The sequence below is a fragment of the Myotis yumanensis genome, unplaced genomic scaffold (assembly GCF_028538775.1).
Source record: "Myotis yumanensis isolate MYYU_CA2020_CCGP unplaced genomic scaffold, mMyoYum1.0.hap1 SCAF_1, whole genome shotgun sequence".
In the NCBI taxonomy this organism is placed as follows: domain Eukaryota; kingdom Metazoa; phylum Chordata; class Mammalia; order Chiroptera; family Vespertilionidae; genus Myotis; species Myotis yumanensis.
In genome coordinates this window covers 10,729,133-10,743,421 of record NW_027223752.1, presented here as the reverse complement: position 1 = coordinate 10,743,421, position 14,289 = coordinate 10,729,133, and the positions used below count along the sequence as shown (strand labels likewise).

Here is a 14,289-nt window from a genome sequence, read left to right as displayed (position 1 = left end):
AAACTGGAGAATAGAGCAATAATGCTGAGTTTTAATGTGGCTGCATATTATTTTATAACAGGATATGTATAAAGTACATAAAATGGAATAGGAAACTTGCAGGAAGGCAGACCAGTTAAGAGAACAATAAAAACAATGCATATATAAAGTAATATGAGTGATGGCACTAGGGACAGAAAAGAAAAGGTTATTCTAAGGATCATTTTGATAGAAAAAAGATAGGATTCTGTGGAAAACAAAATAAAAAAGGCCAAAATAGAGAAGGATCAAAAATTATTCCCACGTCTCTTGCTTAGGAAACTGATCAACCAATTAGTGATAGACCAAAAGAAACAAGATAAATAAATCAATACTCTGAGTAAAAGACAATTTTTTTCATGAATATTACATGCATGTAAGTATCACATCAAAAAGTAAACCTTTTCTATTCCAATATTCCACAAAGTCTTCAAGATATTGGATGAAGAGCATTTTTCTAGTGTAAAATTTATAAAAATCAATTTATCAGAAGTGTTTTCAGTTTCACTTCCATAGAAAACCTGACATGACACAAAGACTTCTATTATTCTAACAGTGCTGTAAAAAGTTATCTTAAAAAGGTAATGAAACTGAAGATTAGTGGTGAAATTTTGAATAAAAATTAATATTTTATTATATTCATAATAAAAGTTTCCACCTACTCCATTTAGTCATCAAAACTGTGATTTTTAAATATAGGAATACCTACAGTGACATTTCATAATTATTCCATCGTCTTTAAGCAAGTATACTGCAGCTGACAAAGAGGAAGAGCAGTATCCATGGCTAACAGTACACCAATTATATATAGAACAGCAGAGAAGCATAAAATGGAAATACAAAAGTAAAATGTTATTGGTAAACTCTTTCCTCACCTTTAAAGAATTACCTTTAAGACCTGTGATCAAACCACTCAAAAAGTTGAGGCAGATAATGAGACAGAGCCCCAATGTGTGGAAAGAAAATACACACGAGGTTTGACTTTACAAATTTTATATTAAACTGGCCTATAATATTCCTTCCTCACACTCTCTTTATCTGTTTTTTGGAATCAAGGTTATACTACTGGCCTCATACAATAAATTGGAGGAGATAATCCAACTTTTTCTGTTCTCTGAGTTTGCAGAAGATTAAAATGATCTATGTCTCTAATGTTTGTCAGAACTCACTCTTAAAACTGTATCAAGTGTTTTCCTATTAGGAAGACTTGCTTACTGACCAATTTCTTTAAGAGTCATAGGACTGTTCAGGTATTTTTTTCTTTTTCAATCAGTGTGGTAATTTACACATTCAAGTTTCATGTGCATGATAAAGCTTGAGGAACACTATCTCAGAACATCACTCCTATCATATACAAAATTATATGCTACTTTTGTCTAATATTTCAGTTTGCTACTTTTACCACCACAATTTCGACATTACGACCATGCTTTCACACAGACAATATTATTTAGATTTTCTTTGCTCATGAATCCTTTCTGCATGTCAGAAACTCTCCTGAGATCACTTTTCTTCTCCCTATAGCTATATCTTTTAGAAAAAAATTTTAATGAGGACCTACTGGTAAAAAACACACCCAGCTTTTGTATATCTGAAAATGTCTATTTTGCTCTCACTTCTGGAAAAGTTTTGCTGGGTATATAATTCTAAATTGACAGTTTTTTTTGTCTGGGCATTTAGCAGATATTCTTCCACTCTCCTATGGGTTTCATGGTCACTGTTGGAAATGTCATTAATCTAATTATTGCTCCTTCATAAATAAGTCTTCTCCCTGGCTACCTTTAGGGTATCTGTTCATCAGTTTCTCTATGATGTATCTATATAAGAACTTCTTTAGCCCTGGCTAGTAGCTCAGTTGGTTGGAGCATCATCCTGTACACCAAAAGGTTGTGGGTCAATTCCCAGTTAGGGCATAAACCTAGATTTCAGATTTGATCCATGGTTGGGACACATATGGGATGCAGCCAATGGATGTTTCTCATATCAATTGTTTCTCTCTCTCTTCCTCTCTCTCCCTAAAATCAATAAAAACATACCCTTGGGTGAGAATTAAAAAAAATAATTTATTTATACTTGTCTGCTTGTGATTCGCTCTGTTTCCTGAACCTGCAAATTCATATGTTCAATCAATCTTAGTAAATTTTCAGCTATTGTCTATCTTATCTTAATCTCTTTTATAGATGCCATCTCTTTTTTCTCCATTCTATGTTCTGCATACTTTCCTCAAATTCATCTCCCAATTTGCTCTTTCTCTCTTGAACTATATCTCAGTTGCTAGTAAAACACCTACTAAATGTATAATTTGAATTGTTTTTTCACTCTGGAAGCTCTATTGGTTCTTTTTCATATCTGTCTGGTCATTTTTTTAGCATGCCTTGTTCCTTAATATTACTGTCAAATCTCGAATTTTAAAACCATATAAACATGTATATCATATTTCACATTTAATAATTCCAATAGTCCCTATGGGTCTAATTCTGCTTATTGTTTCCACTTCTTTCACTCAGGATGCCTTGCTTCTTCTTCACAGTAAGATCATGTTTGTAAGACTTTCTTTGGTACTTCTTGAAGCTAAACTTTAGTGGGGAAGAAAAATGGTCTGTCCCCTAAGGTTCTCTCTCCCCTTCCAGGGAAAGAGACAACAGGCCTGCTAAGGATGGAAAAAGAGAGGTAAAGGCCTGCTTTTCACTTCCACCTGAAGGAAGGAAAAATGAAGTGGTAAGTTCTCCCAGCAGAGCAGCACATTCCAGGGGGAGGGCTAAAGAGACACTGCAGTTCTGACAAGCTACGTGGCGCGGTGGCGCGGTGGGGGTGGGGGGTGGGGGGCGGGGGGGGGGAGGGACCGTGCAAAATGAAAAAGTGGGGTGGTTTGTTCCTGAATTATCTAGAATTTTAGAACAGTGAAAGCAGAGCATTAAACCAAACGTGGGGCTCTTCTAAATGTAGGGATCTCAGACACCTATGAGGCCCTGACTCTTAAGCAGTAAAAACAGCAGTAGTAAGAATTCAGAAGACACAGAAAGTATAAAGCAGAAAATCAGTATCATTTAAAATCCCACCACCCAGGGATGACCACTGTTATTAGTCTGTATACCAGAGATTTTTTTTTACATATGTACACACACATAGATATTGATATACATAATTTTTCAATATTATGGAAATGGTATATTGTACATTCTCTTCTGTTGTCTTTTTTTGTAACTTACTACATTATAGCAGCTTTTAAAAATGTTAGTAAATACATATCTTTCAATCTTATTGTACTAATTATAGGACATATAGATCCATGTTCCATTTAACCAAACTCATATTGTTAGGTTTCTAAAGGGTCTTGAGCTTTTCATTATTCAAAATGATGATCACTGAATAACAATAAAATTGAGGATTGAATGAGCCAATCAGTATAAAGCACTTAATGGAGTACTTGGCAAGTAACAAGTTCTCTATAAATGTTAGTGATTTCTTTAACATTGTCTCCTATGTAAACACTGAATTAATTTACATTCCCAACAGCAGGGATTGATTTTTCTAAATCCTTGCTAATTCTTTCAAATTCTGCCTCTTGTATTTCTTCTGTGAATCATTTGTTCAGGTTCTTTGACAGTTCTGTTGAATTCCGTATGCTTTTTAAATTTCAGCTGATTTCTATACTGGAAATATCAATCCTTTGTCATAGGAATAACAAGTACTTTTTTTTTTTTTCCCCAAAAAGAACTAACTCAAGACTTACCTCCAGTTCCTAGGACTTTCAGGAGCTCAAAATTTTCAATCCCCACCTTCTCTGCATGTCCTGTTAAATTTGCTAAAAAACAAAGAGAAAAAAAGAAACAATTAAAGGGATCAGCAACAGGAGGAGGCCCCACAGGGGCTTCTGAGACACCAGCAATGTTTTATTTCTTGACTTGAGTGGTTAAACCTGTGTTCATTTTATAATTGACTAGATGCCCGGTGCACGAAAATTCATGCACTGGGGGAGGGGGGGGAGTGGGGTCCCTCAGCCCAGCCTGCGCCCTCTCGCAGTCCGGGGGCCCTTCAGGGATGTCTGACTGACGGCAATCAGAAATCCTTAGCACTGCCACAGAGGCAGGAGAGGCTCCCAACACAGCCGCTGCGCTCGCTCGCCAGCCATGAGCCCAGCTTCTGGCTGAGTGGCCCTCCCCCTGTGGGAGCGCAGTGACTACCAGGGGGCAGCTCCTGTGTTGAGCGTCTGCCCCCTGGTGGTCAGTGCACGTCATAGCGACCAGTCGTTCTGCCATTAGGTCAATTTGCGTATTACCCTTTTACTATATAGGATTTTTAAAGTGCACAGATATGTTTTCTGTAATTTTCTGTATACTATACATTACAATAAAACCTTTTTTGTTGTTAATTCTCACCCAAGGATATTTTTTCCATTTATTTTTAGACAGAGTGGAATGGAGGGAGGGAGGGAGGGAAGGAGGGAAAGAGAAAGAGATAGAGAGAGAGAGTGTGTGTGTGTGTGTGTGTGTGTGAGAGAGAGAAACATCAATATGTTGTTCCACTTATTTATGGGTTGAGAGAAACATCAATATGTTGTTCCACTTATTTATGGGTTCATTGGTTGATTCTTCTACGTGCCTTGACCAGAGAATGAATCCACAACCTTGGTGTATTGGGATGATACTCTAACCAACTAAGCTACCCGGCCAGGGCTTATTATTTGTTTTAAGTTACCTTTTCTGTTGTTTGTTTCCATGTAATTACTTTCGTGACTTTAAAAAAGAGTCATCTGAATGCTTTTTAGAATTTCATTTGTTTTCACACTGGCATTTTAGCTCTACCACTTTGATTAGTGTAGTTGTTGCTCTAAGGATTATAACTTATGTTTCTAACTATTCACAGTCCTCTTATAGTTAGTACTGTACCATTTTACTTAAAATATAGAAGCCTCACAATCATCCTTTATGGAATAGTTGTTATCCTATATAATAAAATTCTAATATGCAAATCGACCAAACGGCAGAACGACCGGTTGCTATGAAACACACTGACCAACAGGGGGCAGACACTCAATACAGGAGCTGCCCCCTGGTGGTCAGTGTGCTCCCATAGGGGGAGCACTGCTCAGCCAGAAGCCGGGCTCACGGTTGGCAAGCACAACAGTAGTGGCGGGAACCTCTCCCGCCACCGCCGCAGGCAGGTGGTAAGGAGGGGTCCCGGATTTCGAGAGCCCCGGACTGCTAGAGGGATGTCTGACTGCTGGCCCTGAGGGATTGGGCCTAATCCAGAAGGCAGACATCCCCAAGGGATCCCAGACTGTGAGAGGGCGCAGGCCAGGCTGAGGAACCCCCCAGCCTCTAATGCACGAATTTCATTCACCAGGTCTCTAGTATATTATATGGGATGATAACGTATTTTATATGCTACACATTGCACAAGACAATGTCAAGTTTTGCCTATATGATACAATTTATAAAGAAATTAAGAGGAAAGATTGAGACTTTTGCATTTCTGCAGATATTTATCATTTTCTGGTGATCTTTTTCTTCTAAGAATCCAAAATTCCATCTGGTATCACTCTTCCTCAACTTTGAACTTCTTTTGACATTTCTTGCAGTGTAGAAATGTCTGAGTTTTCTTTTATGTGAAAAAATTTTCTTGTCCTTCATTTAAAAAAAAAAATTGAGATATAATTCACATACTATTAAATTCATCCTTTTAAGGTATATAAGCCAGTTTCTTTTTTCTTTTTTCAGTATATTCACAAGGTTGTGCCATCATCACCACTATCTAATTCTGGAATCATCTTGATACTTGAAGGATATTTCCTTTTAATATAGAATTCTGAATTGATAGGCTTTTTTCTTTCCTTCCAGCACTTTACATAAACTAGTTCTTCCATTTACTTTTGGCCTCCATAGTTGCTGAGGTGAAATCATTCATTAAATGGGTCCTTGCTTCTCTGTTTGAAATGTGTCTTTTCTCTTACTGCTTCCAACCTTTGCTCTTTATCTTTGGCTTTCAACAGTTTTGCCATAATGTGACTTGATGCAAACTTCTTTGGGTTCATTGAGTCTTATATTTATTGAGTATTATTATATCTGTACATTTCTGGTTTTCATCAAACTTGGGGAATGTTCAAAATTTGTTTTCTATCCCATTCTCTCTCTCCTCTCCTTCTGAGGTTCCAATTACATATGTTGGACTGTTTGATATTACCTAAGAGGTCCCTGGGACTCTATATTCATTCCCCCCCCCCCAATATATTTTCTCTGTTCTTCACATTAATTTATATTGTTCTGTCTTTAAGTTCAGTTACTTTTCCTTCTGAACTGTTAAATCCATGCAGTGAATTTTTAATTTCAAATATTGTATTTTTCATTTCTAAAACTTACATTTGATTCTTTTTTTTCATTGTTTCTATTTATCTGATTTATTTTTTTCATTCACTGAGAGCATGTTGTTTTACTTCATTGAAGATATTGTAATAGCTGCTTTAAAATTCTTGTCTCTTATTGCCAGTACCTCATTCATCTCAGGGTAGGACTCAGTTGATTTTCTTTCCTCTTGGGATATGTTCCATTTTCTTAATTCTTCATATATAGGGTAATTTTCAATTGTACCCTTAATATTATAAATGTTTATTTGTGAAGACTCTAGATTATTATTTTTTCTCCAATGATAGCTGGGTTTTTTGTTCGTTTGTTTTAGCAGGCAAATACCTTGGTTTGGCTCCTGTTTCTTAGGACGCAGCTTTAGCCAGGTACAGATTTTTTTTTGTCTTTAGATGGGCTGTTCTGAGTCTTTGTATCCATGCTTAATTCAGAAGTCACTCACAGATGTGTATACACAAAATTTGAGAACTCTCCCTTCTCTAGCTCTTCTCCTTCTGGGATTCCTCCACTATCTTCGGTGGTCAAGGTTGACTGGTTTCAGTTTTCTAGTTTCCCTGGCCAGAGAGACTATTGTTTTTCCACCAGAATCCCCACAGTTATGGACTGTACTTAGCTTGAAGCTAAAAGTGAAAAGGCAAAATTATTTGCTATAGCTCCCTTCCTCCACCTATCAGCTCTGTTTCCTCTCAAGTGCCTTAAATAGTTGCTTTTTGTATTAAATCCAGATTTTATAGTTTGGTTGTGTGTGTGTGTGTGTGTGTGTGGTGTTTTTTGTTTGCTTTTTTTTTTTGCAAATAAGTTCTCTGGTAAGGGGTTTTATTCTGACATAAGAAGCAAAGGTCTGTTTACAATCAACAACAGTAGTTTCTACTTTAACTTCAACTACTGCAATAGCAATTTAACTTCAAAGAGTAAAATAAAATTGAAAAGGTGTATGATATAGGCCCATCTTAGGGATCTTGAACTTGATATCCATACGATTATTTCTTTTATATTACATCTGTTAGGCAAGGTAAGTGCTCACACATCTATAATAATAAAAGCGTAATATGCTAATTAGACTGGCTGTCCAACTGGACGTCCTTCCGGACGACCTTCCAGACAAAGCTGGGGCTACGAGGGAAGCCCGGGTCCTCGGTGCCTGCCGGTGGCCGGAGGGAAGCCTGGGTCCTGGGTGCCAGAGGGAAGGAAGGCCTACTCTTGCATGAATTTCATGCATCAGGCCTCAAGTATAGAAATAAATCAGTAGGTAGTGTTATTATATCTAGGCATGGGAGGAATATTTATTAACTATAAAGTTTTTTTCATTGTGTTAAAGACAAAACACATAAAAAGAAATGAAGACAGTATGGAGTTTCCTCAAAAAGTTAAAAATGGAACTCCCATTTGACCCAGTATAGTAATCCCACTTCTAGGACTATATCCCAAGAAACCAGAAATACCAATCAGAAAGGATATATGCACCCCTATGTTCATAGCAGCACAATTTACAATAGCTAAGATTTGGAAACAACCTAAGTGCCCATCAGCAGATGAGCGGATTAAAAAACTATCTACTCCATAGAATACTATGCCACTATACTATAAAAAAGAAGGAACTTTTACCATTTGCAACAGCATGGATGGAACTGGAGAGCATTATGCTAAGTGAAATAAGCCAGTCGGAGAAAGATAAATATCACATGATCTCACTCATATGTGGGATATAATGATCAACATAATTTGATGAACAAAAATAGACCCAGAGACAAATGGCAGGGGAGGTGGCAAGGGGGGGGTGGGGTTAGAGAGCAACCAAAGGACTTGTAAGCATGCATATTAGCATAACCAATGGACACAGACACTGGAGCAGAGGGGGCTTGCCTGGGGTGAGAATGGTTGGGGGCTGGGGGGCAGGTCAATTGGGGAAAAAGGAGACATATGTAAAACTTAAGATAATAAAAAAGAAAAGAAAAAAGAAATACCATATAGAATCCTAAGCAATCAGAAAAACATATTAAAGCATGTGAGTCTAGATGTCCAAATGGTTCTCATTTCTATGCTAGTATTATTTGCCATTGTAATTAGAAGCCTTCAAGCATGAAAGTCTAAAAATAAATCACATTTCTCTTCATTAAACTGTTAACCTAAGATCAAGAGCTCAAACATCCTAGCAACAATACTAATGTTTATTAGAACAAGGCTTAAAATATTTACATAATTTACTTCACACTAGAGGTGAAATAAACATCAGCCAATTACAGAAATCTTCTGCATGCCTGAGTCATTACATGCCTTAGTAAAGTCCAAAATAGTATTTTGATCATATGATGTGGAGTTATTACCTGCATGCCTTGGACTTGTACTATATTGAGAAACAGAACTGTCCACTGTCTTCATACATGAAAGTGAGTGGTATTTTATTGTGGTTGTAGGAGCTCCTTTTCTTGTGCCAGGTATGCCTCTGTCCATCTCCTTATCTAGTTCTCCCTAAAGGTAAGAGAGGTTACTAATCTGAGTATTCCACAATACAAAATTCTGACTGGGTAGTAGGTGGAGTCCAACAAGATCTGGTTTTTTTTTTGCCTCAAATTCTGACCTGGACTGACCCCTGGGGCCGAATGGCCATTCTCTTGCATTTCTCCACTATATACAGTAGTCAGTTAACTAGAGATTAGAGGCTTTTTGGGGACTTGGTGTTTACTCACTAGTTTGTTCTCCCCTCTAACCTTCTAACTAAGACACCTCAACATGCTGGTCCCAGGATTCTAAATAGTTGGGAGGGAAGTAGGAGTCCTCATTAGGGCTTAAGCCTAAACTGCATGTACCAATGCCACTTAAATTTAAGAAGAGTTCTACACTGGTGTGCTAGAAGTTGGCACAGCTTTAATGTAGTACTCTGAGTTCCACTGGCAACTGTTCCTTGCAGACAGTTCCATTATGACTCTTGGGGGCTAAGAGTAGAATGGCTGGGCAGAGTTCGGGAATTTCTGAATTTCTGACTATAATAGCTTAATTGGGACTAAAACCACACCCTCAACCCTTATATCCTAACTAAAATGATTAATTCCTTCCTACAGAAACAATGCCTAGTGAAAACTCTTCACAAATGTAGAAATTAACAAAAAATTTCAACAAACTTTAAAAACTGAGACTAGAGCTATTTAGTTGGGTGCATAGCAGTATGACCATATCAGTTATTTATATCTGACATCTGTTTTGAAGCCCTCATCATATGAGTTGTTAAATATTAGTAAACCTGGACTAAAACAAATATTTTTAAACTTTTCAAGGTCTACTTTATGCCTATCTCTTATCGTTAATCAGCTTAGACAATCTCCTCCCACGAAAAGTATTTATAATAATGCATTACTAAGTTTATTCATTTAGAAAAGATAGGTGTGAACAGTTTTAATGCTTTCAACAAAGCAATTTTAACCATTTTTTTTCTTAATAAAGTATCTGAAACTATCCCATTGAAAATCCTTCACTTCTTAATTAGTGTTATCCTATAACGCATTCTTTCTGGTTAGGAAATCACTTTTAAGATTAAATTTTAGCCCTTTACAAGAAGTTAGTGAATATTTTTTTAAGTTTGTCAAAACTCAAACAAATTTCAATATTTAGATGACTCCCTTTAGAAAAGTCTGAATTATTAATAGCAGAAAAGAAAAAATCTTGTATTATCAATGAATATAAAAATACTTGGTTTCTTACACTATAACCAGATTCCATCAACTGCATGTATAATATTAATAGGGTTATCTGCAATGTGGGAAAATATGACTAATGTAATTTTTAAAATAATAAATTTAGACTAACAGGATAATTGTCATTCCTCCCAAATTTAAATAGCTTTGTTGTTTGTATTGTTATTAATGTTATTAAATAATCTAGGTTCATGGTAGGTTTTTTTTTTTTAAATAGACAATATTAGTAGGCCTAAAGTAGACCTAGGAAATCTCCCATATTCCCACCATTCAAAGATAGTTATTATTAATCTTTAGCAAATTCTTCCAGGATCTTAGCCATAAACCTATGATTAATAAATGGCTTCTCATTCAACTTTCTAGGCAATTCTATTACCAAATGTAATTCATAAATGCATATTACCTATGATCAACTTACTAAGTTGTGAGATATTTAACTTGGAACTTCCCACTCTTATGGAGGAAACAATCAGTAAAACCACATGATTAGATCTAATGAGTCACTTGTGTTAAAACTAAGAAAAGGCTTAATTAAAAAGCACTTTTACAATTAAAATAGAAATAAAGAAAATGCTTTTGATGCCATTTCAAGTAAGTTTTTTAGTATATGAGTAAGGCACTCACATACCAGATTTTATTCAATAAATTAATGTTATTAAACTTGCAATGAGCTATGAGAAATATAATTTAATACAAAGGAGTGTGGCTTCCGTGGACATTAAGAGGAATATCATTATTATGCGAAGCTAGTTAGAAATGCTCATTGAGAATACAGGCTCTCATTCACTCATTTCACACATACTCGGAGTGCCTACTAGCACCTGAACAGGTGTCAGGTCTTTAGCAGTACAAGATCAGAAATGGCAAAGGTGAAACAACAGCTAGGGAATTCTGAGCCTGAAGAATAGCTAGAGCAAGAGCCTAAGTACAAATAAGTATTTTAGTCGTAGGGAGTAATAAGAGGCCTGTTCTAGTGGCTATTATTGGTTTATGTGGGGACAGCAGCACAAATATAACATCAAATAAGTACACGAAACTTGATGATTCAAAACCTGGAATGCCAAATCAATTGGTTTAATTGAATCCCTAAACAATGCTGGGTCCTGACACGAAGAAAGTAAGGTTTTAGAAAAACTACTCTGGCTCTAAGGTGCCATGTGGACAGAGCAAGGAAAGACTAATGCTAAAAGATGGTGAGGTGACTGCAATAAACTAGATGTGTGTTGAGAGGGTCTGGTCTGAGTAGAAACAACAACTGACAAGAGTTTTGCTGAAAGGGGAAGTTGAAGGGGAAAGCTGAAAGGGAAGTTGTGGGGTTTCAACACTGATTTGGAGGTGATGGCAGGACAGCCTAAAAGGGCTGCCATGCAGGCCGTTCTAGACAAGGAACTAAAGTTCTGCAGAGAAGACAGAATGCTGATGGGGTTCAGGTCAGGCTACCCCCAAATAGAGCACCTTGGCATACTGAGTTGTTTTAAGCCAAAGGACTTTGAGAACAGCATGTGCAGGAAGGACTCTCTGACCTTCGCCTGAAGCAGGTCATCAGCCCTTCCTGTGCCAGGTGCCCTCCCTCTACCCAGAGGAAAAAAGCATCCTTATCTCTGAAGACAAGGGACACAGACAGGAGCCTGAACAAACAGGCCTTCCTAAGTGTCCCCCAGTTTGCTACACTTGCCTCAGACCCTTTGTCCTATCATACCCCTTTCCACAACTTTCCACTCTTAAGCAAAGCTAATATGAAAATGCTCAGGTTTAACGGCTTCTTCGGGTCCTTTCTTTATGAAGGCTCCCGTGTCATATAAAACTGATATTATATAAATTTGTATATTTCTTCCTGTTAATGTCTTTTGTAACAGGGATGTCAATTGAGAACTTAGAAAGATAGAGAAAAAAGTCATTTTTTCTCCCTTAAAATACACAAGGATTTTAGAAGACGGACAATGGCTAACACTTGTAGAAGAAAGGTTCTCAGGAGACCACCAGAAAAGAAGGGTTAAGTATTAACAATGAGGAGTGGGGATGCAAGAAGAAAAAGAGCCAGAGAAATGGTTAGAGAATGAACAGGACATAGAGTCCAAGAAAAAACAAGATGTCTGATAAAAAACTGATTATCAATGACATTAAACTGTGGTACAATGAGACATATAGTGTGTCCCCCCAAAATGTATACACACACTTTGAATAATTATAAAAAGCAGTGTTTATTAAAATACATTTCATTTTCAAAATTGAGCTGTCAGCTGTTACAGTGTTTATACATTTGTGGGGAAGACCCTGTATATTTGATCTTTGTCCCTAATTCCTAGCATACAACTCCTAAAGTTTAGGAATCTCCAGATTGGTGGTGTGTCTTTTGTATGCTAGTGAGATAACTGGTGGCTTGGAGCCCAGCCCCTAGATAGCTTCAGGATGGGTGGCTGGTTGCTAGAAAAAAACCTAGGACTTTCAGCTCCCCCCTCTAACCTTCTCCCTTCTGGGATTAAGCTAATCCGCAATGGCCAATGATTTAATCAAGTATCCCTCTGCAACTTGTTCCCTGAGCCCATGCTGCTCAGTGGGCTCACTTCTTCTACCTCTGTGACTTTCTAAATAAACTTTTGCTTGTATTTGAGTCTTGGCTCTGAATTCTTTCTCAGCCAGAACTCAAGTACCAAGGTTGCTGAACCAAGATCCAGTCTAACTCCACACAAATATTTTATGTACTTATTTGTATTCCCACCGTAAGTTGAGAAAGTGTCACTTGGGTTTATACATCAGTCTTTCATGATTATAATTATAGCTATATGCATGACATCAGAGCACAAAAAGAAACCAACAACATAATGATCCAGCATTAAATCCTATTTGCCACCATCCAGGAACACGTCATTAACAGCAATATATATGACACAACAGTAGTATACTGTTACCTTGTCAATGGTTTTCTATTTTTTCATTTCAGAAGAAAAGGAGAACAATTACAAAAAGCGACATTGTGAGGTTTAGTTGTAAATGCAATAGGAAGAAGATAAACTTACAGCTGTTTCAGCTGAAACCGAAATAGGCCATAATTTATTATAAATCTAGGATCTACAGAACACCATCAATTTCTAAAACTTAAACACTGCCTACACAAAACCTTGTCCAATTTTCAGGTATTTTTTTTCTCTTTGAAACAGTAGCTCATCAATTGAAAAAAAAAAAAAAAGGAAACAAAGCCTAACAAGTTAATCAAAAAGTTCCTGTTTTTGGTAAAGAAAGGAGTTTCAGTCTTGGCCCAAATTCCCTATTCCTCAATAATTGGTTTCACCTTCCCCTTTCTAGCACCTTCAGTATTGAAGAAATCAACATTAACCTCTAGTTTCCAAATACTGGTGTGAAAAAGATCACATTTATCTTTTTAAAACTTTTATTATGATCTATAACAGAGAAAGTCTCAGGGGTGGGGCGATTGTAACCCCACATCCTAATACTAACTATCCTCCTTCTGTGCATTCATTTCCAGTTTTTTCTTGTGCATGTATCCTTATTAGCTGGGGCATGTCAGTTCTTTATCATCTAAGCTAAATGGACTCAAAGCCCACAGAGCCAAAGCCTCCCACTCCCCCAAGGTTCCTATCAATTCCTAAGAGAAGGGAATTAGAGGTAGGATTATTCTTTTTAAAAAATATATATATGTTTTTATTGATTTCTTTAGGGAGAGGACAGAAGAGGGAGAGAAGCTGGAAACATCGATTGATTGGTTGCCTCCCGCACACAGGGGGTCGAGCCCTCAACTCAGGCATATGCCCTGACCGGATATCAAGCCAGCGACTCGGTGCATGGGACAACAATCAATCCACTGAGCCACGCTGGCCGGGCAGAAGTAAGGTTATTCTTAATCTCTCCATCTTCCACCCTTGGGGGAGGAGGTCATTATCTCTCCTGGCTCTCGGCCTCCCATCATTTTCCTGACTTTTCTTCTTTTCTCTCTCCCCTCCCCTATGAGGAACAAAATCAACTAATCTTTCCCCTTGTTTCCTGTCCAGCCGCTTCCCTTTTCTGACCTCTTGGCCACTGCTACCATCCACACTCACATCCCTAAGTGAACTTGATATTAAGGCAATGCCCCCAGGGCAGTTCCTGCCATATGAGGAATTCTGATGCCCACGGCTCTGATAATAGATTTTTTTTCTTCTTACCTATTTCATAGGTTTTATGTAATGACCATACTCTACATATAACTACATAGTCTACTTATTTAA

At 37.3% G+C, this 14,289-nt stretch overlaps 1 protein-coding gene across 3 annotated transcripts in view; it reads right to left on the bottom strand.

The window, feature by feature from the left end:
* The window catches only part of LOC139009544 (ribosomal protein S6 kinase alpha-5-like), a 121,580-nt gene that overhangs the window by 88,714 nt on the left and 18,577 nt on the right, over positions 1–14,289 (bottom strand). For all 3 annotated transcript variants that reach the window (XM_070413808.1, XM_070413815.1, XM_070413823.1), the window contains exon 2: positions 3,752–3,823. In XM_070413808.1, the coding sequence (XP_070269909.1) occupies positions 3,752–3,823 (72 nt within the window). The remainder of the gene's footprint in view (positions 1–3,751; positions 3,824–14,289) is intronic.